This window comes from Mycteria americana, chromosome 4 (genome assembly GCF_035582795.1).
Source record: "Mycteria americana isolate JAX WOST 10 ecotype Jacksonville Zoo and Gardens chromosome 4, USCA_MyAme_1.0, whole genome shotgun sequence".
Taxonomy (NCBI): Eukaryota; Metazoa; Chordata; class Aves; order Ciconiiformes; family Ciconiidae; genus Mycteria; species Mycteria americana.
Genome location: NC_134368.1, coordinates 7,549,435 through 7,573,878, shown reverse-complemented (window position 1 = coordinate 7,573,878; position 24,444 = coordinate 7,549,435). Strand labels below are relative to the sequence as shown.

Below are 24,444 nucleotides of genomic sequence, written 5' to 3'. Positions count from 1 at the left end.
CTCTCCCCCCGCCGCGGGAGTGGTACCGCCCTCCTTCCCGGAGGGCACTGCGCGAGTGCCGCCATGGCGGCGCGGCGGCTTGGGGGTAGCTCCTGGCAGCAAGTGGTATCGCTGAGCAGGCGGTGCTGCTTACCGGGCGGGAGGCGAGAGCGCTACCGGTAAGGCTCTGCCTTTCCCGCAGAGGAGGGAAAAGAAGGGCCCGGCGGTGGTGGCGCCGCGGAGGAACCAATGGGGTGGGGGTGGGGGGGTCTGTGGAGTTGAGGCGCGAAAGGCCGCGCAGGCGCGGTGGCGCTTGTACCTTACGGGGTGGTCGGCGCATGTGCGCTGGTGTCTCGGGTCGCTGGCGGGCAGGCTGAGGTGGGCAGGGTCGGCATGGCATGGCATGGCATGGCCTGGGGTGGAGGAGCGCCTCTTCTAGGGCTTTTCCTTGCTTTTGGTGGTGTCTGCGGCTCGGAGCCGCCCTGGGAGCGAGCTTGAGCAATTAAGTGATTCCTAGAGCTGAATCTCACGAAAAAGCAGATGAAGCAGGGGGGAAGTTGCATTAAGGAGTGCCTCAAGTGAAAGGGTTCTCCTCTGGGTACTCTTTATAGGCAAAATGTAACTCACATGTGGAATGGTAAAATTATACCTAATACTTTTATGTGACATACAGGAACAGCTAGAATTATGCAATATCACTGTAAAGCACAGAGGTATGAGTGCACATTAACAGCATCTCCTTTTCAGGGTCAAGGTCAGTGTGGAAGCACATGCGAATGCCAGAGTTACAAGTAAGGGTTTAGTGTTAGATTGCTTTGTGAGGAAAAAGAAATAAAGTATTTTCATGTAAGGTTTAATTTGTGTTAAAAGTAATAAAATATGAGCAATTGTAAGAAAGACTTGGAGCTGTGTCCTGTGACTCTGAACTGAGCACAGAGCAGCTGCTTTGTAGTATACAGCAGAAGCAAGCCTATGTGGATGTGCCTTCTACAGCTGTGGTTGTGTGAGCGTGCTGTCTGCAGCTCTGTAGAGAGTGCGCAGCTGGAACTAAACAGGTCTGATTTCCCTTCATCCCAGCTCAGCGTCTTCTGCTTGTGTAAACACTACTCAGGACTAAAATATTTTTTTAAAAGGTACTGCTTTCAGCTAGATCCTGCCTCTAAAACATGATTTATGTTCTGATTTATGTTCAGGATTTTCTTTCTAAGATGCAGTAATACATGAAAACTACTTTAAAGCCATGATATCCCCAAAAATAAAGAATTACAAATTTATATAATATGATTTTCTGTGTCTATTCTTGTCTCTTGAAATTAGGGCTTTAAGAGACGCATCAAATACGAATTTTATGATAATAATTTGGAGTTGGTAACAGTGCAACATTTCCAGTTACTTTTCCCCTCTAATGTTTTAATTAATTCTGACCTGTAGTACAGAATTTCAGTAATCTACTTTTGCTATATTAATGTGACTACTATAAATTCAAAACTCTAATTGGTTTATAGGTGCTCTTCTAGTAGTACAGCTCTTGGGAAGACTGTGGACAATTCAGAAGGTATGATGTCTTAATTCCTAGTTTCTTGCATATATTATCTCCAAACAACATAGTGTGTCAGGAGATAAAGAAGACATGAATGCCCTCTTTCCCCTTCCTGGATTTTCTTTTCCCCTGTCTTCACTGTGCATGCAGAGATCTCCTGCCTGAACTTGATTACCCTCACCACCAACCAGCTCTGCGCTCTGAGAGCATGAACTGAGTTGTCCAGTTCCATGAGCTGTCCAGTTGGTCTTTGAAATGGAATAAACTATGAATTAAAAGTAAAGAGTTTTCCACCTTAATCCTGACAGTTTCCTTCACGTTCTTGCTGCTTCTCTGTACTCCTTACCATATTTCTGCTATGAGTTTTGTGAGAAAAGTAAGCTGGGATGCTTGGAGCTGTGCTGCGCATGGGAACAAGTTCCTGCCGGTCAGTAACAGGAACAAGGGCAGGTTGATGCTCATGGGAGCATCAACACAGAGGCAGTGGGAAAAGTGCCTCTACAGACCCTGGCGCTGGGGTTTATAATCAGGAGATCCCACACGCTCCTCTGTGAATGAATTTGCTAAGATGCTTTACTGACAACCTCTAGCTGCTTCTTTTAGTATTGTCCTTTTTCTTTTTTCCTCTCTGGGAAGGCTGGGCAGATTGATCTGTGGGGTGGAAGGAACTAAGCAGTTGATATCAGGTATCAGGCTATTGGAGCAGGAATTTGAGAGGGCACTTTGCTGCAGTATTCAGGCAGGCTGAACTGGAGAAGCCAAATGGGCAGAGATGGCAAACTTCAAACTGGGGAACTAAGAGTAGGAAAGGAAGGGACTGGGAAGGGTTGGGGCTCAGGCTAGAAGATATGGGATAAGGATGATTGAAGAAGCTTGAATGGGTAAATAGGTACAATCTCTTTGATGTTTGTTTACCATAGGGCTCTGGTACTGTCTTGGCACAAGACACTTAAGCTCCCCGCCAGCCTTTTCTATTACCGTTGCAATAAATTGTGGCCTATGTTAGACTGTGGTTTTAAAATCTTTGCTTTAGTACTTTCAGCTGGATCAGCTTAATTCATCAGTTTTCATGAGGTCAAGTTTTCTTTGGACATCTGTTGGTTTCTAATAACAATTTTGATATTGTTTCTCATAGTTACTCAAGAAGAAATTGTGCTCCCACGAAGGAAAACATGGTGAGTGTTTACTGCTGGAATATCTCTCGACCTGGAAGAAAATCATTGTTAGACAGCTAAATATAGTCTGCCCACCGAAGTTGAAAAAGAAAGTTCAGGTTGCTGTGCTGCTGGATTTAATGTCCCACTAGTGGCTTTCCTGTTGACTGGGAGCTCTGGGAATATTCTTGACTCTTACTCTCTGTGCAGAGTATGTACACTCCGTTCCTGACCTTTCTTTTAAAAAGTTATAAGGACTGCATTTTTAAGTGTAGTTCTGTTTCTTTGTAAAAGATCACATTTGCTAGAAATCTGTAAAATCAAGCTCATTTGGCTGTCTGCATGTAGGTATGTTTCTTTCCGCAAAATAAACTTGGCCATTGATAGCTGGCTGAATCAATCCTGTTTAGAAATTATGCAGCTGAACAAAAGCTATTTTGTTGGAAGCACTTAAGATGCAATTGCATGACTGTACAGCAAAAACAAAGTTTATAGTCAAATAGTGTCTGCATGTAAACCTGAAATAAGACCACCTTCACCTAAACAACACTTTCAGTGGCCTTTCCTCGTTTGCTTGAAACACAACCAAAGTCTTAAGGATCCACAGGCACAGAAGTCCTGAGAAATCTAGTTTTGTTTTGTTTGGGGTTTTTTTTCCTCCCAAGACTTGTCTTGGAGAGGGACTCATGTCCATCCCTCAGAGATGCGATAGTCTTAAGGGGCTCTGAGAGGAGCATTCCAGGGAATTCTTTCTGTATGCCTTCCCTATTTCTTTCTTTGATAGTAAGGGCAGGAGCTGTAGTAGGAAACACAGGTGCTTTTCTGGTTTTCCTCAAAGTCTTTTCTTTTTCCTGTGGTTGTTCCAGAACTGAGACCTTTTTTGCAATTGAACTTTCCCTCCCTATGTGAAAAGTGATATTTTCTAAGTGCAGCAAACCCATTATTTCCTAGAAATGAAAATCCTTACAGGCCAGGATAATCCTGTCCTTGTTCTGCATACAATGTAATGCATAACATTCAAAGTCTCAGCTGAGTATTAATCAAAGCTTCTTTATGTTTAGGGGTAAGCTAGCAGTTCTTCAAACATTGGCTTCTACCGTAAACAAGGTAAGTAGTTCTGTTGATCATGGAAATATGTCGAGTTGTCCATCTCATGCAGTAGCCTTGCACTCTGGAGTGCACTTTTGCTTCTACTTTGGCCATAAACGAAAGATAGGACATCCATTTTTTACGGATTTTGCTCAAAACGTTTTGCTGTGTCCTTAAAGCCTCATTCTAGTGCTAAGAGAGACCTGCAACTACCAGTGAAAACTGTAATGCTTTGATAAGGCTTTTGCTAACATCAGGAGCAAGTTCCTTTACCAGTTCAGCTTTCCAATCCAGACTGCCTCTTCCCAGTCTAAGTCCAAAAAGTAAGCCTTGCAAAGAGCAATCAGTGTCTACTCTTGCTAGGCAACAGCTGTAAATGCTGTGATGCCATTCTTTAATCCTGTCTGTCTTGAGTTCTGGAAATTGCATCTGATCCTGCAAGTCCCTTCAGCTCCCCTGAGACTGTTATAGTCGGGGTCCTGCTTGCTTTGCAGGTCACTCATTGCTTGTCATGTTATAGTAAGAACCCTTTTGTTGTTCCTATGTTAGTCTGCATGTGTGTGTGTAATGGAAAAGCTCTTTTAAATATTTCCAAACAGGCTAAACCTTTTGAACAAGAGGAGCTTTTGTAAAATGGGCGTCAGGTGGTGGTTATGATGGACCTGTTTGTTGTGCCTTAAATTCCATGAGGCAGTGTGATATGCCTACAGCGTGCCTGTGTACATAACTATAAACGTTTCTATCCTGGGTTCTCCTTTCTACAGGATCCTACTGCTGCTCATTATATGTTCCAGGATGACCCTTTCCTTATGCCAAGAAATGCAGCCAATTCTGTAAGTATTGCCTTTCAAATCCTTGATAGCTTCCCCCCTCCCCTGCTTCATCTAGGCTGTGAAAACTCTATCTAACTGGAGCATAGTTTCAATTACAGAAGAAAATGGAAGTATTGGACTTCTTTCAGAATTTTCTCCTCTGTGTATTTCTGAATGCATAATGACTGTAGCATTTCCCTGGACAAATGCACTCTGCACACACAAAGTTATCTCTTCTTCCTGCCCCTGTAGGGACCTTCCAGCTGACACAGCTCTGTTAACATTCCTGGAAGTTAGTGGCTTACCTGCTGAGTTGCTCTGTTTCTCCGTGTTCTTAGTCCGTTAAATAACTCCCAACAGTAATTCTTTAGGTGAAGCATTCAGCCTGTTAAAACTGTGTTTATATACCTTGGATGTAGACTGTGAATATGTGGTATTGCAAGTGTCAAGATTTTGTGCTTACAGTTTAGTTAAATTTGAATTAAATGTATGAATTAAAACACACAAGGTCACTTGTGTGTGTGTTGCTACATAGACTACATGTTAGCAGTTAACTGTCTCGGCCAAGCCCCTGGAATTTTAGTTTTATCAGAGCAGCTATTTGGTAACTTGGGTTTAGGGAAATAGTAGTACTGAGATGATAATAGAAAGGAAGAAGGAAGGGAGTCTTCCCCTGATGTTATCTTTGCATAAGGTGAAAGAGCCTGAAGCTGAGGCAGGAGAAAGCAGAACTGGAAATAAGGGCAAGAAGGAACTGCTCTGTGTGATGTTAATTAGAGGGTAGCAAGAGAAGACTAGGAGCTGAGATACATTGTGGCAGATCAGTGATATGGCTACCAGAGAACTTCAGTTCTTCTGCATACCAGAGGTGAAGCCGTTGAGAAGGCTGAAGGCAGCTGTCAAATGTGAAGAGTTTTAAAAGAAACAGCAAAGGAGGGTCTGACTTTAGAACTTGAGGAAAAGAGGTGAATGGGAATCAGGTGATGCTCTTGGAAATGACAGATGGGGTGAGAAACATCCAAGTGCCATAACTCTAAAAAGAGAGATGCTTTTGAGCTTGAGGTAGTAGCGCAGCATTTCAGGTGTGTCTGGTACAGAACTTTGTCCCTTGACTGAGTAACAGAAAGATAAATTACGGTTTCATTTAAAGAATAGACATTCCTATATTGGCATAAATACCAGAACCTGTATCTGGAATGTTGTCTCGTGCCTGTGTTCTTACTAAGAGTTAAAAAGGAAGCGTGAGTTTAATTTGATCCCATCAGAATGCTCAGTGTTATGAAAAATGTTTTTCTCACTCTCAGCCTTTTAATTGCGTGTTTCTTCGTCTTGTTCTCTCTCATTCCTATGCAGCGTCTATTTTCATTGTCAAAGGAGTCTGGAAGAAATGCTGCAAAATACATAATTAAGCAATTTCCTCAATATTTTGACAAGACTTTTGCAGAGCCCAACATACCAGTAAGCTTTTTGCTTTTCATTTTCATTACATTTGTGCTTTGTCAGATGGTGAAATCAACTGTCAGACTGGGCCAAAACTAACATAAAAGGGTAATTTTGTTAACTGTTTTGCAGAAAGCTATGAAAGCAGTGGTATATTTCCATTATGTTTCTGAAGTGAGCATTTTTCCTTAGAAATTCAGTATCAGATCAGGTTCTTTAGATAAAAATAAGAAAATAAATGTTGTTTAGATGTTGACTTCCTAGCATGAAAGTGGGGACATCAGGATGTGTGGTCCTTCATCACCAAAAGGACTGCTGCTGTTAGGCTGGGAGGGTCGGGAGATTATCAAAGCAGTGTACTGGGTGAAGAGTAAGCATATTTGGTAAGTGTTTTAGCAGTGGTTGAGAGAAGGTTTGAGCTCATGTCTAACTTGCACTCTTTGTTTTTAGTGCTTGATGCCTGAGACTTTTACACCTCAGATTGAAGGAGTGAGTGAGGAAGCTCTAAAAGAGCGTATCCACCTCAGAAGGGTGAAAGATTCTGTGGACCTGTTTGATCAGCTTGTACAAGCAGGTATGTGGTCACCTGCCAGATTCTGTGGTGGAGCTCTACTTAAATTGTGGCAAAAATATTTTAGTAGCTGGCACAGGCTATGGAGACAATTTCAGGATTATGTTGCTGCCTTTCACGACTGGCTCTGGTCTGGTGGAGTGGTTCTCCAGAATTATTGGGCCCTCCTTATCCACTGCTTGTCTGACATGTCACTTTGGTGATACGGAGAACAGATAATTTCTTGATCAAGAAGCAGATGATACGGTGTTGAGTTTTTTTCTTCTCTTCCAAAGTGGAAGAATTCATGATGTAGTAGAGTAGGGCCTGTTGTGGGCAGATGCTGTGTGATTGAGTGATAACCATTCTGCCCGCAAAGGCCCTTGTGCAGTAGCGTATCGGTTGGCATAAGCTACGTCTGTGCTGCTGCGTTGGACTGGTATAGCATACCATCTGAGTGCCCATTCTGTGGGCCTGCCCTCAATAAATGAGTCTTTCCCAGTTCTTCTTTAATTTGGACCTTATCTCTGCCATGGGTGAATGAGGAGGAAGTTTCTATTGAAAACTGTAACTGCCACAGCCTCTGAAGGAGGAAAACTTACTGGGAAGGTGAGACCTTCTCATATCTGCTACAAGATGGAAAGCAGATGATTCCGTCAAATAGCTCTTTTCTTTTGTTGGTTTTAAATCTGTTTCATAGAAAGTGAAACACACAAAGTGATCTTCACAGCAGGGTTTATCCTAGGAGTAGTTATGAAAAGCAATAGAAATTTCAGATGTTGTGTTGGGCTTATGCTGCTTCACAGTTTTGGCTGCCAGCTGCCACTTCCTTCTCCCACTTGGTCAGGAAAACTCTACCCTTTCAGTGGCTTCAACAGAAAAACAGATACTCTAGTTCAGTGTTAAAATTGTCTCCTGCTATGAATGAGTTCGTGGAAGTATTAGCGTCACACGCAGGTTTTACAGACTTGCTAGAGAACACCTTTATGTCAAAAGAGAACAAAGTGACATAACTGGGTGTTAGAAAGTGTTTTGATACAGCTGTAGAATGGTGTGTTCTTTAATTTCTCTGTGACTCTACATCCTAATTTTCATAGGTACCACTGTATCTCTGGAGACCACAAACAGCCTTTTAGATTTGTTATGCTTCTATGGAGATGGAGAATCTACTCCGGAAAAAGAGAAAGAAGAAGAGGATTTGGAAGAACCAGGGGTATGAAAGACCTGCTGATCTCTATTTATTTCTTTCATACGTACTGGGAGTGTATCAAGGTGATGTCAAGACTTTTGTACTGTGACTACCTCCCTGGAGATGGTGTGAGGTGGGTCAGATGCAGTCAACGTTCCCTAGAGATATGGCAGTTAGAACAATCCTGTGTCTGACCTACTAGCAAAAGTAGTTTCCATAAAGCTGAATTTAGCAGCTGGAACCCTGTCTTGGCTTAGTTCTGCTGAACTGTGTTTAAATAACCGTTTCTCACTGACAGCCTTGTTTTTATAGTTGCCTGCAAAGAAGAACTCTAGTACCTCTAGTGTAAAACCAGCTAGTTAATTTTCTTCCAGTCTGAACCATTATAACTAGATTTCAGTGAAGTTGAGGACTTCTTCTGTGACCTCAGAGTATCAGGTCGCAGGGTACAGTTGTAGGTGTGTTGCACAATACCTGTCCCTGGGAAGACTGTTGAAGGAGCAAGGGTCTTACAGAGTATGTGCTACAGTCTAATGATTCCCACCAACTCCACAAATACATATAATCTGCCTTGTTAGTATGTTTAATAACATAAACAGTATTCTTAATCTAGTTATTACTTCCTGAACATTATAACAGAAATTATTTTAACATAACCCATTAAAAAACACCTTTGGTAGCATATAAATTGCTGCTGAACTACTATGTTGCTACCAAATCATGTCATTTGATGTTTAATCATAACTTTGAACTCTGAGAAACTTACTTCTGCAAAAATCTCTCCAGGTGAATGCTTCAGAGCAGAAGGCTCCAAAGAGACAATTCCAAAGAGGTTCACAGTCATCTGGCTCTAGATGGAGGTATAGAAAATGTTGCCAGTATTCCTGTATTCAGTGGGTTGTGCACGTGCATTGTTGTTATAAAACAGACTTAAAGACTTTTTAGCAGCCCATACTTGCAGGTGTTACTTGTTAAATACATCTGTGTTTGCTAATCTTTTAAAGTGTTGATGGAAATCTAGTCAGTGATTGTAGAATAGCTGAAAGTGTCACAAGTAATAAATTTGAATGTCAGCCCTTGGGAGTACAGGCCATTATTTTATTCTGCATGTTGAATACTTTTCCTAAAGGTATCTTTTATTGAGTTCTTTAACATTCAGCTTATTTGTTGATTCTAGGGAGAACAACAATGCTGAAAGGATATTTAAGATAATGCCAGAGAGGAATGCACACTCCTATTGCACAATGATCCGTGGGATGGTGAAGGTAAAGTTATCCTTCAGTGCTGGGAGGACTCTTTTCAGCTTGTGAAATCTCACACAGTCACGGAGATTGTTCATTTTTGTTGTTTTTTTTGTTTTTTGCAGCATGGGGCTTCTGCTAAAGCTTATGACATGTACATAGACTTGCTGAATGAAAGACACAAGGGTAAGTGACTCCTGGTTTTGACTTGGGGTCTTCTAAGTAGCAGCAACCAGTTGTTGGGTACATGAATATTTGTTTCATGGCAATGATGATTGGCGCAGGGGTACGGACCTCAGCTAGATCATGGGAGCTGAATGCAAACTTTATTTCAGTGCAGCTGGCATGTGGCCAGCTCACTGGAAACAGGTTTGCATGAGACTTCGCCAAAAACTGAGCCATGTTAGAACAAACTGTCTTCCGTAGAATATAATCGTCAGTTAAAATGAATTATTTTACATTTTGCAGCTGATGTGCACACCTTCAACGCACTGATTACAGCAGTCCCATATCTAAAGGAGAGGTTCTTAGAAAGATGGGAATTAGCCAAGGTAAGGAGGTAGAGCGAAAGAGGTGGGGAAGGGGTAAGAGTGTAGGGGCTGCACCTGCTTTATCAGTAGAATTTTGCAGTTGTTGGAAGACTAAAAACAAGAGCTTTGTACAAAGATACTAATATCTGCTGCAAAGGAAGTATACTAGTTTACACATACAAACTAACTATTGAGGAGTGGGAAATGTACAAAATCCAACCTTGCCCTTGCACAGTGCTTTGCATTGTAAGAACATACCTGATCCAAGAACTGCCCAGACAGAAAGTAATTGGCAAATTATGCTGGGAGATAAAAACAAACAGTTTTAGTTAAAAACTCTTCTCTGAATTGTGATTCATGGTGGTGTGATGGAAATGGAATTTTGAGGGGTAACATTAGAGGCATGTTTTAATAACATCAGTAAGGAAAGTTAGTACGTACATTTAAAAATTTCTTTGATGTTCTAGACACAATTCGCCAAGATCTGATCTGATGTAATTTTGTAGTCATGGTTTTTGGTCAAATTAAAATTAATTAAATTAATTAATTTAATTAATTAAAAATTAGATGGTACGCCCTTAATTAATGATCAGTTGAGGTAGAGACATTCACTTGAAGGGACTGAGAAGGCTTAGATTGAGGAAATGCATGTATACCTACCTAAAAACTGAACTGTGATCTGTAACATGTGAAGCACTAAGGATTTGGGGATTTTGTTTAAGGTCTTCCTGAATCACATGGCTCAACAGGAAGTGCAACCAAATCTGCTAACTTTTAATGCTTTACTGAAGACTCTGAGAAGATGTGGTGGTGTAGGCAGAAGTATGTCTTTATTGGCAATAAAGGAAATGGAAGCACTTGATATAGGTAAGAGAACCAGAATGGTTATTATATTCCAGTGCCACCTCCAGAATAGCTAACTTAAAGAGTGCAGCAGCAAACAATACAGTGATTCCTAGTTGCAGGAAAGAAGTCCAAAGCTTGTAGAAGAAATAATTTCTTACTATGTTCTCAACTTCACTATTTGTTTCCTTTTGCAAGAGAACTGAGAAACAAAAATCCATAAGTACTGAGCTGTGGCCACTCAGCAAGCCAGTGCCTGTGGATTTCAAATTGAATCATCATCTTCAGAGTCTTTGTTCAGTGTTGATTACTAATTACAATATAGTGGATGCACTTAGCCCCTTAGGTCAAATAATGAAGCATTTTGATGCTGTAGTGTTTTAGGTTAGGAGCATGTTTATCACTACATTTTTACCTGTGGTTACCTCTAGCTACTCAAGGACAGGTGTGTGTATGCAGTGGGGGAGTGTGTCTTGGCCCATGGGCTCTTTCTCAGCGGGGTCCTTATTGTAGTACTGCTGTAGAAATAGTGAATAATATGAATATATATTTGCAGCAGTCAGCTGAGTCTGTTAGCTTCTCATAGATCAAGGAGATTTACTTCACAAGCCACCCAAGCCAGTTCAGGTCTATGTATCTACATCTCTACAGAAAAAAAGCTTTTGATCTAGATGATGTTTTTTGATGTCAAGTAAACATTGCAAAAACAGGGAATGTTGGCATAGCTGATTTGATGTCTTGTAGAGTGTGCTTTGCCCTAGTAACATGCTTGCTGATAAACCAAAGGTAGGTTCATGAGCAGAATGGAAAACTAGTTATGAAATATTTTTGCTTTTAATTTAGAGCAGGGAAGCTTGGCTGTTTGCCCCATAGTAATATGGTGCTTCAGCTGGTGGTCCACTGTCAGATGTCGTCTCTCCCAGTTGTACGTGAGGTCTGGTCCAGCATTAGGGAGGATGGGGAGAGAAATGATAGAGTAAACTTATGCATGCTGCCTGACTGGAAGGGCTGGAGACTGTGAATTAGAGCTAGGCATAAAGCTCAGCCAAGAATGTCGAAGTAACTTCAATGTTTTTGCTTTTCAGAGCCTAGCCTTGCAACATATGATCATCTTCTCTTTATATTTTATAGAGGCGGTACGTGCAATATCAACTTATCCATGAATGTGTTCTGTTTAACACCTACTTTAAATGCTTTCCAAATGTGATGGGTGAAGGCAATTGATTTATGGATTAAAAGACAACTTCTTATGTGTGCAATCCTAATGTTACCTGTGCAGTCTGATTGTACTTGGGTGAAGAAAAAGCTACAGAGGATCATAACCTCTTACAGGGAGGGAAGAGTCCTTGTGTTTTGAGAACAGGCAGAACTGGAAAGAAAGCCCATTTCCTTTCCATTTGTGGCCACAGTTTGATAAAGCTAAAGAGCAAATGCTACTCAGTCTCTGTGGAGGCTGGATCTGACTGCAACACGTGTGATTTCATAGACTGTGCCACTTGCAGGGAAGAAATTGCACAGGGATTCTGGTTTTCTGCAACAGTTCTGCGCGTTGGAGCTGTCTTGAAATAGAGCTGTGTTAGAAGGCAGGAGCCCAACTGTTGGAGATCCTTTAGCCAAAAATCTGTGGGCACGGGAAAAGAATAGACACAGTAGTCATAACTGCGGTCCTTGTCTTATAACAAATGTGGAGGAACTGCTCTGGAGTCTCTGGGGTTTTTTTTGTTTATGAAATGCATTGCTTTTCTCAGTGCCACATTCTAACAGACAAACTTCCAGGCCTGTTGCATTCCTTGTTAGAAAGTACTTGTGTCTTTCTTCATCTATCCTGTTGTGCTGTGGAAATCTGGCAATAGTAGGGCAAATTGTAGTGCAAATAAAATTGCAGCTGGTGTGGAGCACCACGAGTAAGGGTACAGATAGGAGAATCATGACACTTGTTTGAAATCATGATGCTTGTTTCCATTTCCATAATATATTTGCAGGCTGACTCTTTTTACTAATGAAGTGCATAGTACAACTGAGATGTGATGTTGCTTGTCTGTTTGTCCCGTAGCTGATCTTTGCCCATCAGGCATCATCTCTGAGGTGCTAGATGATGTTGAAAAGAGGAGCTTCACTCCCCAGGACCCTGATGACGGTATGGACTTCAGTATATCTGCATTGTTTAAGCTTGGGTGGAAAGGTACCTAGGAAATTTCAAGTAGTGCTACCCAGCTAGAAAGAACGCATGCTGCTTGCTTATATCAGTCCCTTCTGATACTTTTTGGAGACAAAGAAGGACAAATTCCAGTGCTGGGAAGGTATGCTATGCATTGGTGCACTGGCTTCTGTGTGGAAGTAGGAGCATACCCCATGTGAATGAGCGTTTGAGTCCCACACCATAAAAAAGACGAGGCTGCTTACAAGACTAGTTTAAGGAGGAACGTCTGCTAGCGGCTTCATTAAATGATACACGTCTGGTGAAGAGCAGGGTTTTGTTGTAGTATGGTTTGAGTTCCTGTTCTAGTTCTTCCTAATCCTTTTCAGAAAGTTGCATGAAATAAAACTTCATGCAGAACTGAAGCTTGGGTCTGTAGAAGGGGTAGATTCTGAACATCCCATGTCTCACTGGCTCTTTCTGCCATCTGTATGTACACAACTTTGCCCTAGGATGTTCATAAGCCTTTCTGTACATTTGGAAGTAGATACAGCTTCAATCTGAAGACAGGTGTGGCAAAGAGGGGTCTATAGCTGTGCTGTATACAACGTGGTGTTAACAAAGTGTCAGAAGCTACTCTTTAGCAGCTGACAGTTCTATATATGATGGGGTGAAGAAGCTGTTGCAGTGCATGCTTCAGGAAACCAGTGAGGAGTTAATATGTTTTTTGGCCATTTAAAGGACAAAGATTAGATGTTACGTCAGAGTAGCATATTAGGTTACCCTACCAGCATTTTTTTTTTTTTTGTCCTTGGAAAGAAGCCTGGAAATAGTCAGATGTTGTACACCTCTCTGATTTGCTTCTGTCCCGCTATGTGTGTTATACTGTTTCTTGCTCTGGCTCTAAGCAGTTGCGAGAAGTATAGACAATGACTATACCCGCTCTGCTCCTTCAGACTCTTTATAGAAATACCACTGTTAGCAAAGGCAGGGATTATGGGCATGCCGATACAGGTCTTGCCTGAATCATGGGAGTTGAATGAGCTTTTCTACACAGCGGTTGAAAGAGAGAGAGAGATTGCTCACATAAGGCTAGATCAAAGCCACTTTGTCTAAGCAAGATGTGTATGTAAACATTTTCTGCTCTTCTTCAACAGGGGATCCCTCTTATGCTCTTTTGGTAATTGCTATTGCAGAATTCAGGTTGACACTTTGAACAAAACCGAGGCTTGTTTTTCCTTAGTGTGTTGTTGTGTGTGAACTGACTCTTACCTTCAGAAGCCTCTGTGTTCCCTGCAAGGCCTTGCCGTGGCCCAGAGGATTCTGTAGGCTGTAGCTGAAGTGTATACTAAACACCCAAATAACTCAAAAATGTCTTTTCCGACTTAAAAGTATTTAGTTAATTTATTAAGTCTTGCAAGGGAAAGAGGGGTGTATTGTACCTAATAGTTTTAAGTAAATTGCCTTACAGTTCTTTCCACCATTTTGCTACTCACAGCTAGCCATTGTTTCAATCTCTGATAGGATCCAGTGCCCTTATGTTTCCTTCAAAAAAACAAAAACACCTATCCAAAATTCTCACCACAAAAATGAAATTGGCTACTGAGCAGGATAGTTTATGTCCTTCCTCCTGCTGTGGCTTACTTTGCCTCCCTCAGGCAGCATCAGTGTCTGTGCTGCTTTGAAATGTCAGTTACAGAAACCAGAGTCAAAGCCTCACGAAACTGGAAGGAGAATTTTCAGGAGGCAATTGTATGTTCTTGGGCAGCTCTGGGATGTACTAAAGAGGTGGATAACCTGCCTGAACACCTGTCTCTGTTGCATGCGTGCTCTTCCACTGGAGTAAATAGAGAAGATCAGTGGTGCGGCTGCCTTTTTTTGTAGCCTGCCTGTTAGACAGATAATGCTGTCTTGCAGCAAACAAGAGAATGTAGCGTTTGTAAAGCTGCCTAAAGTCAAACAGATCATCTGCTTAAATCTGTCTCCAGAAGCACAGCAGTATAGTTGCCTCCGGAACACTGGCTAGCAAAACTCAAAACACACCAAAGTCTCTACATGTAAAGTGAAGATCTCTGCTACATTGTCAAACTGAGCTACAAATTCAGCTTTCTAATCGAACATGTCTCATCTGTCCTCTGGGAGGCTGGGTTAATGAGCTGCTGTATGTCTTCATGAAAGTTTGAAGCTAACAGACTCCATTTTCTCCCTTTCAGCCAACTTTTTTGGCACTGCTATGCAAGTGGTAAGTACCTCTTCCCTGCTATCAGAATTCCTTTGAGCCCTCCAGCTGTTTCAGAATTGCTGCCTGTGAGTTTTCCAACCTGTCATACAAGGTTTAGCTCTCAATATCTTTCCCTTTTTCACCTGTGTTCATCACCTCCTGTAACTTTCCTCCATAGTTCTGCAGTTCTTTGCTTGATACCTCCTAAATTGGTAACTTGCATGCCTGTGATATGTGCATGTCTTGCTAGAGATGGCTGCCTAAGCCCCTGTCTTCTGTGCCCTACCTCCTCCTCCTAGTGACACTGCAGCATTCAGACGGTCTCCGTAGGTGTCAGTTTACGTTAGAAAGCTCTTGCCCACTGGGAGAGTTGCACATTTGTCTCGGCTAAAGAAAATGCCTTGGCAGTCACTGCATCCTATTAAAAATGTTTGCTGCCAGCTGATTACTCTTTATACCTTTGTGAAAGTGAGTCTCAGAGGGATGTGTTAAGTGTTATATTTGATAGTTTTAAAATCTAACTTTTATTGCAGTGCTGTGATCTTAAGGATATCAAGCTTGCCTATCAGTTAAATAAGGCAATGGAGAAGGGAGACAACTGGAAATTCTTGGACATGGATCGGTTAAATGCCTACTGGTGAGTGAAGTGCAGCTTACATCCAGTGTCTTGTGTATTGTTGTCAATTTGAATACAAACTAGGACTCGAATATTGCGCAGAAGGGTGCTTTGAATATCAGCTGGCTATTGTATGTGCAATTTGAGAATTAGGTCCCTCTTAGGAACAGTGATAGTTTAGAATTCATTTTCTGCTTGTGTCCTTGCCCAAACTGAAATAAAGTGTCTTGGAGCATCAGTTTAGCTTAATCCCCATCCAACAACTGTACCAACCCGTTGTGTTTTCTACAATCCTGTCATCCATTTAGGATGGCAGCTTAAGAGGTAGCACCAAAATAGTGTACAGTTCAGACCTAGCTCTCTGCATGGTGTTGTAGAGAGAGGTTGCAACACAGCAGGTGTATTTAGGCACCAAACTCCAGTGTCAAATGCTGGAACTACACAGTAATCATGGCATCTGAAACATCTTTACCAATGTCATTAAGTGCTGCAGTCACTGAACGTAATTAAGGACTTGGAGCATACTGATTTGAAGAAAAGCCTATTTAGGCATTGGAACTAGAGATGCTCCCAGTAAATTCATGAAAAATAATTATCATCAAAATAAGATGTAGTTTCAGGGGTGGGATGGTTCATATGATTTTACCTTATTTAGCCTGTAAATAAATCAAGGGAAATAAATTAATTTCCATTAATTGGTGTAGAGACACTTTTCCTATTTAGCACATTGGATCAAGGTCCCAGGCTTGTATTGTGAACTTGCACAAGTAACCAGGTTAATTTAGGTCACTTCTTAAAGTGGTACTTAACCAGAGGTTGCATTTGAGAGAGATTCAGATACCTCAAACCTGGTGTCAGGCAGGGAGATTGCATCTTTTTGAGATTTTAAAATGCAGTGGTCCATTTCTTACTAATTCTGCCAAATACCTAGTGTCAGTGTTAAGTTCTCTCATAAAAAATGCTACTGCTTTTTTAATTGTGTGGAATCTTCCAATCATACAGGGAAATTTCCCTGATCTGCAATACAAATCTGATCAGAACACCACCATTTGCTGGTGCTTCTGTATGGTTTGGTTGATCTAATCATTACTGAATTAGAACATTTTTCCCCTCCTGTAGGTCAAAATTCTTTTCATTGTTGTGTATGATGGAACAAATTGATGTTGTGTTGAAATGGTACAAAGAAATGTCCCCTTCGGTAAGTGCGTATTAGGGTAAGCAAACTTCAAAGCTTTAGTATGGAGAAACAGAACATTTACGGTTTACTGAAGTGATTCTCTTCCTTCATCAGCACTTCTATCCAACTCCTAAAAATATATTGGACCTCCTTCAAGCACTGGATGCAGCCAACCACTTGGAAGCGATCCCTTCAGTCTGGGAAGGTTAGTGATAGCCACATGGCTACGTAGGCAGTTTGATGAAAGTCAGGAGCAATGCAAAGTGGGAGGTAGTTGGGAAACTTCCCAGTGCTCAGAATAGCCACAATAAGGTGCTTTGGCATGAGGGACCTTATTCCTTAGTGCAGTGGTGGGCTGTTGTATTAGAGAAAGGCAGAACCAATAGCCCAGACTATCGGAGAGATGGCTGTGCCACAGTTAAATGTCAGTGTCTTGGAAAACTAGCTGCTTACCAGAGAGTAATACCTTAACAGCCCAGGTTTAACTCATTTAAATTATTTGCCTGTCCTTTGCCCCTTAAGAAGAGGAGACAAGAATGCAGATACAGGCTTTAGCACACAGAAAATATCCTACTGTCACGCAGCACTGAGGGGACAGGCAGGTTCTTTCGGGGATCCTTGGCAGAATGATGACAGCACTAATTTATAGTTATAATTAAAGCTTTACTTTCTTAACAGGATTTTATGATTAGCATAGCACAGAATTTATAATCAGAATAGCACAGGATTTCTATAAGCAGAATCCGTGTAGTACAATTTTATAAGTAGTGTAGTACAGAATTTTATAGCACCGTCTAGCTTATGGTTTCTAATCACCTGGACCCTCTGCAGATTGGGTCAAATCTCAATAGTTGGTTTGCTGCATCAGCATAAAAATCATAATCTAGCCTCAAAAAACATGTGAAAGAATACAAGTTGCCACTCAGTCCTCAGTGGAGGTGTCCCTGGCCACTGGGGTCATGGGATTCGCTGTCCAGCAGCAGGTCAGGTCCAGGTTCCCAGTTAGGACTTGTACCTGCTTGATTTTATAGACAGTGCTTTGTGTGCCGTTACCTTCCCTGTTCTGTGACAGGGTCATCACCACCACTGGGTTGGCTGCGTGCCTGGGACCTTGAAGGCCATTAATGAGGGGAGTAGTCAGCCTGGCACCCAGGAATCTTCAGGCCAGCAGGGAGGGGAAGAAGAAATCTGTTTGGTTCATGTACTTGGTGCACAGGACCTTCAGGGCCTGATAATGAGGGGAAAGGGAACTAATACGTGACCTGCTCAGTCACAGAGAATGGCTGTTTGCCTTATAAAATGGTGTTAGTTATGCTGGCCATATTACCAGGAGTTGGGAGCAGGGGGTATGGGTCACACCTACTAACTACTGCCTTTCTCTAAACAGATATGAAACAGCTGGGGTTTAATAGGAGACAAGACCTGTTGCAAGAGCTCTTGTCTTTGATGAGCAGGGAGCAGCACCCTGAAGAGGTAAGGAAGCTGTCATGGTGTAACCCCAGTAAACAGCGAAGCACCACACAGCCGCTCACTCACTCCCCCACGGTGGGATGGTGGAAAGAATCGGAAGAGTAAAAGTGCAAAAACTCGTGGGCTGAGATAAAGACAGCTTAATAGGTAAAGCAAAAGCTGTGTGCGCAAGCAAAGCAAAATCAGGAATTCATTCACTCCTTCCCATGGGCAGGCAGGTGTTCAGCCACCTCCAAGAAAGCAGGGCTCCATCGCAAGTAACGGTTACTTGGGAAGACAAACGCCATCACTCTGAACATTCCCCCTTCTTTTCCCCCAGCTTTATATGCTGAGAATGACGTCAGAAGGATGTAGAATATCCCTTTGGTCATTTGGGGTCAGCTGTCCCAGCTGTGTCCCCTCCCAACTCCTTGTGCACCCCCAGCCTACTCGTTGGTGGGGTGGGGTGAGGAGCAGAAAAGGCCTTGACTCTGTGTAAGCGCTGCTCAGCAGTAACTAAAACATCCCCGTATTATCAACACTGTTTTCAGCACAAATCCAAAACATAGCACCATACAAGCTACTGTGAAGAAATTTAATTCTATCCCAACCAAAACCAGTACAGAAAGTCAGTGAAAAGAGTAGAGATGTCTCCCTGTTTCTGTGTGCAGCATACAGACTGTATTTAAGTGCTGTATTATTGTCCCTGGCCAGTCTTAGAGGTCCAGTTCCAGTGCATATGCCATTACAAACTTCCAGATCTATGTGAGCTTATCCAGGCCTTCTAAGCTCTTTGGATTGTCTTCAACCTATAGAAGACAAACCTCAAATTAACCTTCAAACCTCAAATTAACACAGAAGAGGATCACTTCCTTACCAGGGTTTGGAAGAGCAATCCAGCCCAGCCAGCCGCATCTCTGGGGAAGCACATGGCAGAATTCAGGGATTTTTGCCAAAGATGTCATTGCAGTAACTGGCTCCTCAAGCTGAGGAGGGTTAAAGGCGTATGCGTAATGCAGAGGTCTCTGAGTACAGCTGTCCCTGCAAAGCCCTCTTGGAGCTTGCCTAGTGGGGACAATTGTCCTGACAGAAGTGAGAGGTTTTTCTGCCGGGAGTAACTGCTGTTAATTCACAAATTTAAATCGCATACGGGACAGACCTGTAGGATCTGTAGGAGGAATTGTACTGAAAAGGATATGTTAATTCTAGAGGTCTGGGGATTAATAGCACAGTCTTTTCACAGATTCAACTGGCGTTTGCCAAGTGTGCTGAAGACATCAAAGCCGTCTATGAGCAAAGCGTGAGGGAGCAGGCCCTGTTAGAATGGACAGGCAGTGCGCTGGGCCACGTCGCTCTGTTGTTTTCCAGGGCTGGGAGAACCCAGGACGCTTGGTACGTGTGCAGCTGTCGTGAGCTCTTGGCTTGCTGACACTGTAACTCAAGGCTTAACCACAAAAATCAAAAGCTAACGACCGATTGCCTTGGAATGCTAGTGCAGGCAAAGGGAGGGGATAAATCCTGCTGGGAATGTGATGAGGTTTTTTCTTAATTTTATTGTTCATTCTTGGCACCAAGTTACAGTTGTCTATCTTAAAAATGGTTTAGAAGTTAATGCAGCAACTGGCATAGAGCATTGTACAGCTGCTTATGGCAAGGTAGGGTTTGATTTTCACTTCACTAAGCATTGCTGATTTCCTACAGCTTCCCATTTTCTAATTTTTAGAATTCTTTCGAGTTCAAACTGCTAAAGAGATTAATTAGAGTTTAATTAAATTTTTAATTAGAATTAATCCTAATTAAAACTCAGAGTATTTTTAGAACTCTCCAGTAGCTTGAATTTACTGTCCTACATGCTCTCACCTTGAAGTGCTGGTTAATATATCTAGCCTCCAGTGTAAGGTTCTGAGCTATTTTCTGTTAAATACAGATGTTCTTTTTGCAGTGATTCATTTGAAAGAAAGAAGTGGCAAGTACCCTTCTAAAATATGTAATATTTTAAAGTAAACTTGCCACCAGCTACGCTTTTTTTTTTTTCTGCACTAGTTAAGATATTTTGTGTTAAACTAATCAATGAAGTTAGCTGGTACACATTGCATCTGCGAGAAGACAGCATGGGACCTGTTTCAGATCTGTGGGGAGGATGGTTTCATGAAATTGAGCTTGCCTGTGTTTCAGCGGGGGCTTATCCAAGAGATTTAATTGTTCCTGTTTCATGGTGTTTTGGGTTTTTTTTCTAATTATTATTTTGTTTTCTTTTGAACAGGAATATGATGGAGCGTTTCCAGCAAATCAATAGGATTCCCACGTGAGTACTTTTAGGTTCTGACTTCAGGTATTGAGTCTCCCCTTTGGCTGAGATCTTGCATTTCTATTACAGAATCATAGAACAGTTTGGGTCGGAAGGGACCTTTAAAGGTCATCTAGTCCAACCCCCAGTTATAACTGACAATAGTGGTCCGTGTCTTATTGTTACTTCCGAAACCTGAGTGTGTATGTCTGTCCCTGTGAGCATGGGTGTTTGTTTATCCAGCTGATATGTTCCGAGACCTTTCTGTCTCAAAAAATGTTGAAAATGCAAAAGCGGGGGTTAACTGGTTGATTCTTGAGATGTCACTGAATGAAGCTCTGGGACATGGAGAATGGTGCCACTGATAAACTTGGCATTAGAAATCAGTCTAAGCAGGACTCTTTAGGACATCTGATTTCCCATGTGCCCAAAAAAATTCTAATATGCTATTAACCGAGCTTAGGTGCTTCAGAGGTGTCTGGGTTTCCAAAGACAAAAATATCAAGTCAAATCCTAAATCTTATGTGGTACCCTGTTAGGCTATAACAGTTAGCTTTTCTCAGGATTTTGGAGGAAAAATTTCTGTTTGAAGTAGAAAACAACTTCTAAGGAATGCACTTTTGAAAAAACAACCCCAAACAACTGCTTGGTGCTCACAGAAATGAACACCTTAGGTCTGATGTTGGAGATGAGAATTTCACCGAGATGCACGTTCTCCCTGGCTGCCTGCACCAGTGAGGGTGTGTAGACCGTAGGCAGCTGTTAGTGGCCCTCTGTGCTTGTCCTGTTCTGCAGACTGCCGCTAGCGTGGCCCAAGGAGGCCTCGACACTGCCAAGCCACGTCAGAGCCCCTGTCTCAGTTTGGGGAATAGGGAGAGGAGAAGAATTCTCCTTCTGAAATCGTGGTGTAGCTGATGGTTTGTGCCACGGGTTATGAATGTGAAGGGAAAATCATTTCCCTGCTGTCACCAAATGGATCAGAGGCTCTTCTGGTTGAACTGTCCCCTTCCTTCCCTTCTCTGCCAAGCTCCCTGCGGCACCAGCTGCAAACACTTACTTGTTTCCCTCCTAAAAGCAACAGAGGTGTCTCCAGCAGCTGTCGCAGGTGACGAAGGAGCAGAGCCAGCACTTCAGCATGAAATGGAGCTGGCAGAGCAGAGCCAGCTGTTAGCAGTTCCCAATGCCCACAGGCAGCAGAGCAGCCTCTGGCAGCGAGACGCCTGCCTTTGAGTTAACGTGGTGTTATACTGTTCCTTTACCTCTGCCAGCCACATAAAAGAGGGTGAGGGCCTGATTTGGGGACTGTAAAGAGGAGAAGGTTATTTAGGCTGCTGCTAAGGTGCGGTCCTTAACCAGTGAGCTGCTGCCCTCTGTTTTCGTGCAAGGAGAAGCATTGCTTTCTGCTAGGATAGGAGTTCCCAAGCACACCACATTGGTGTGGGGCGAAGGCTGAGGTGAAACTCCTGGCAGGAGCAGAATTGGGCTGGTTGAGCGATCTGAAAATCTGTCACCTCCTCTCCCTCTCTAAAGCACCTGCTGTAAGTTAATGGGGCCCCGTGAACAGTCACTCTTTGCCTTTGCTTTTGCAGTGACCAGGTGATGGAGGAGTTCTTGAACTGTGCTAAACAAACCAATTGCCCAGATGAGGCAATTAAGCTGGTAAAGCTGGCAGCGGCCCTCGGTCTTCCTTCATCTCAAAGGCTTAAAAGCAGAACGGAGAAGGAATTTGAACTCTCTGAAAAGCAGAAGTAAGTTGGAGTACTTTATGTTACTGGTGAAGGGGTATAGTAGACAGGGTGTTGGAGGGGTAATTCCTGCGGAAAGGTGGCAGAGAACTGGCTTCAGAATGATGTGCCTTTGTGGTGACTCTGGTGGATTCACTGACCCAAAACGGCCCCTCGGTTTTTGATCCCATGCTGTATCCATCCCACCTAGGAGGGAAGGTGACTGTCCATGATGGGGTTAGCCTTATCCGCCGCTCAGATCTGCTATCACCTTCCTTTCCCAGAATCTCTTCCTAGCTGGGTCTGGCCACCTAAAAGACACTGATTACAGGCTAGTAAAAGCAGGGAATGGTACAGGGTGGCCCTGCACATATGGTGCACACGTTCTGAGGCTCATGGTCAATCTTCAGTACGTCTCGCTAGCCACTGTGGTTTGTTGCTGAGCCGATGCAGCCAAGCTCAGATGATGGGCTTAGCCTTAAGGACCAGAGTTTGGAGCCAGTGATCTGGTCAAAGGGAATGAATAAATAGAAGTCCACCACCCTTAACAATTGGCCCACCACTTTCTGGGTAACTGAAGTAGTCTGCTTTTCTAAAAGGAGGTGGGTGTACTTCCACCAAATGCTGGGTGGACCTGTCCTTTGAGGATAATAGGCCTCAGACAGCCCATAATGTTCTTTCTGGAGGGGGTTTACCCTGTGTTTTGGATATCTCTTTTCAAGCAAAAGTCACAACAGGTGACTGATTACTGGACTGTTTTACATCTGCAGGAAGACATTGGAGAGTATCAAGTCAGACAGTGACAGCAGCGATAGTGACAGTGACAGCGACAGTGACCGTGAGTAGCTGTCCCTCTTGCCTTCCTCTTGGGAAAACTGGGAGCAACCGTTGCTTTTGACACCAGGAGGCTTCTGTGAGAAGTGAAATTACTGAAGGGACGGCTTCTGGGAGGTGCTGCGGCACTGCTAAGCACTCCAGAGCATTCTGATATGGGACCTGCTTGGCAGAGTACGTTGTCCTCATTGGAGCAAGCTAGAAGCTGTCCTTTTTAACGTTCTTGGTAACTTCAGACACAGCGTGGGCTACACCAACAGTCTCTTCCACACCACTACCTGCACGAGCTAGCTCCTGCCAGGCAGCTGTGGCCTGCTTAAACAGCTTGGCTGAGGTACTGGAGGGCTGTAGTCAGGGGAGTGCTGCTTCCTGGAGCCTGCTCAACAGGTACAAGACTTGGACAGCTTGAGCAAGACTTCTCTTGGACCTTCTGCAACATAAACCTGTGCCAGATTTAATTCCTTTCCAGCTAACTTTAATGAACTACTTAAATATGAAGCTTACTCTGTATGTAAACACTGTACGTAATGAATACTTACCACCTGTGGTGTTATTCCTCCTCCTTTTTGATGTTTTGGGACAGGCTTTGGACTGTCAATGTTAAAAAGCTATGATTTGTACAGCTGGAGACTGCATCTAATAAACAGCTGACATTAAACACGGCTGTATTCTGATAATCCTTGTGCCAAAACTGTTGATAACAAAGTGTTGCTGCTGCTCTGCGAGAGAGTAAGTAAAGTTCATGCAGAATACAGCAATAAAGCTACTGAGGTGACTTGTCTGGGAAGACAGAGACTGCGCTGTTCCATCCTCTGCCTTACAGTTAACTGGCCCTCACAGCATTGTGCTGCTGTTCTCAGCTTATAGAGGAAGCTTCATTGAAGGGGGTTTTTGAGGTAATTTATCTTGAACAAAGAAGGTCTTGTTCCTGTGAGGATTAAACCGTGCCCTAGTGAAAAGCAGTTAGCAGACTATTCTCTATTGTGAAAAATAAAGCCTTGATGTGCATGATGCTGCAGGATGAGGAAGAGCACACTGCTGTGGAAAGCAGCTTAAGGATAACTCAGTAATGAGTTTGGGAAACAACAGCTGCTACAGGTGGGACAAACTACAGCTGAAAGGCTTAAAAGTCAAGTGTTCCTCACATGACAGGAGTGAATGGGCAGTAAAGCTGTTTGAAGGCAGCAGTTGCTCCAGAAGGCAAACAAACATGCCTGTTCCAGGAATGTGTGACAAGTACAGGGGTAGATCAAAGATCCAGGGCTTTCAGAGGTGGTGATGTGCTCTTTGCTTTATTGTCTCAACAATTTAAAACTGGATCAGCATGTAGACCCAGCACCAGTTACTCATTTCAGCAAGTGGGTACTAAGTAAGTTTGATCAATCTGTCTTCACTGACAGGAAGAATTAAGGAAAGGGTAAGAGAAGGAAGGAACTTGGGCTTTGTGTGAGTTCTCATGATTGAACCAAAATCTGGCTTCTAGATAGAAATACCTGGTCTTCTTAAACTACAGAAGAGCAGGTCTGACATGAAGAAACATGCAGGGGGAGAAGTCCACCAGATACGTGCTCTGACACCAGCTTAAGTTACATCTACTTCAACCTGTACTCATCCATGGGCCTTTTTACAGCT

General features: G+C 42.9%; 1 protein-coding gene and 1 non-coding gene across 3 annotated transcripts; both read left to right on the top strand.

Moving 5' to 3' along the window:
* The first annotated feature begins 44 nt into the window (after positions 1–44).
* Positions 45–23,513, top strand: PTCD3 (pentatricopeptide repeat domain 3). Of its 2 annotated transcripts, XM_075499545.1 has the most exons (24): positions 45–158; positions 1,485–1,534; positions 2,655–2,694; positions 3,735–3,780; positions 4,527–4,595; positions 5,928–6,032; positions 6,465–6,588; positions 7,662–7,777; positions 8,540–8,613; positions 8,931–9,018; positions 9,120–9,180; positions 9,463–9,545; positions 10,247–10,391; positions 11,453–11,503; positions 12,421–12,504; positions 14,718–14,746; positions 15,259–15,362; positions 16,461–16,539; positions 16,633–16,723; positions 17,906–17,991; positions 19,211–19,359; positions 20,231–20,272; positions 21,844–22,002; positions 22,749–23,513. In XM_075499545.1, exons 1-24 carry the CDS (start codon positions 64–66, stop codon positions 22,822–22,824), a joined length of 2,046 nt encoding a protein of 681 aa, XP_075355660.1. In that variant the 5' UTR covers positions 45–63; the 3' UTR covers positions 22,825–23,513. The 2 variants fall into 2 exon arrangements, with proteins under 2 accessions (XP_075355660.1, XP_075355659.1); XM_075499544.1 differs by lacking the exon at positions 3,735–3,780 and having other exon boundaries at positions 138–158; positions 22,749–23,508.
* LOC142409623 (small nucleolar RNA SNORD94) lies at positions 9,257–9,396 on the top strand. Its single transcript, XR_012775718.1, has one exon. It is a non-coding gene; the product is annotated as a small nucleolar RNA SNORD94 (small nucleolar RNA).
* Positions 23,514–24,444: the final 931 nt, after the last annotated feature.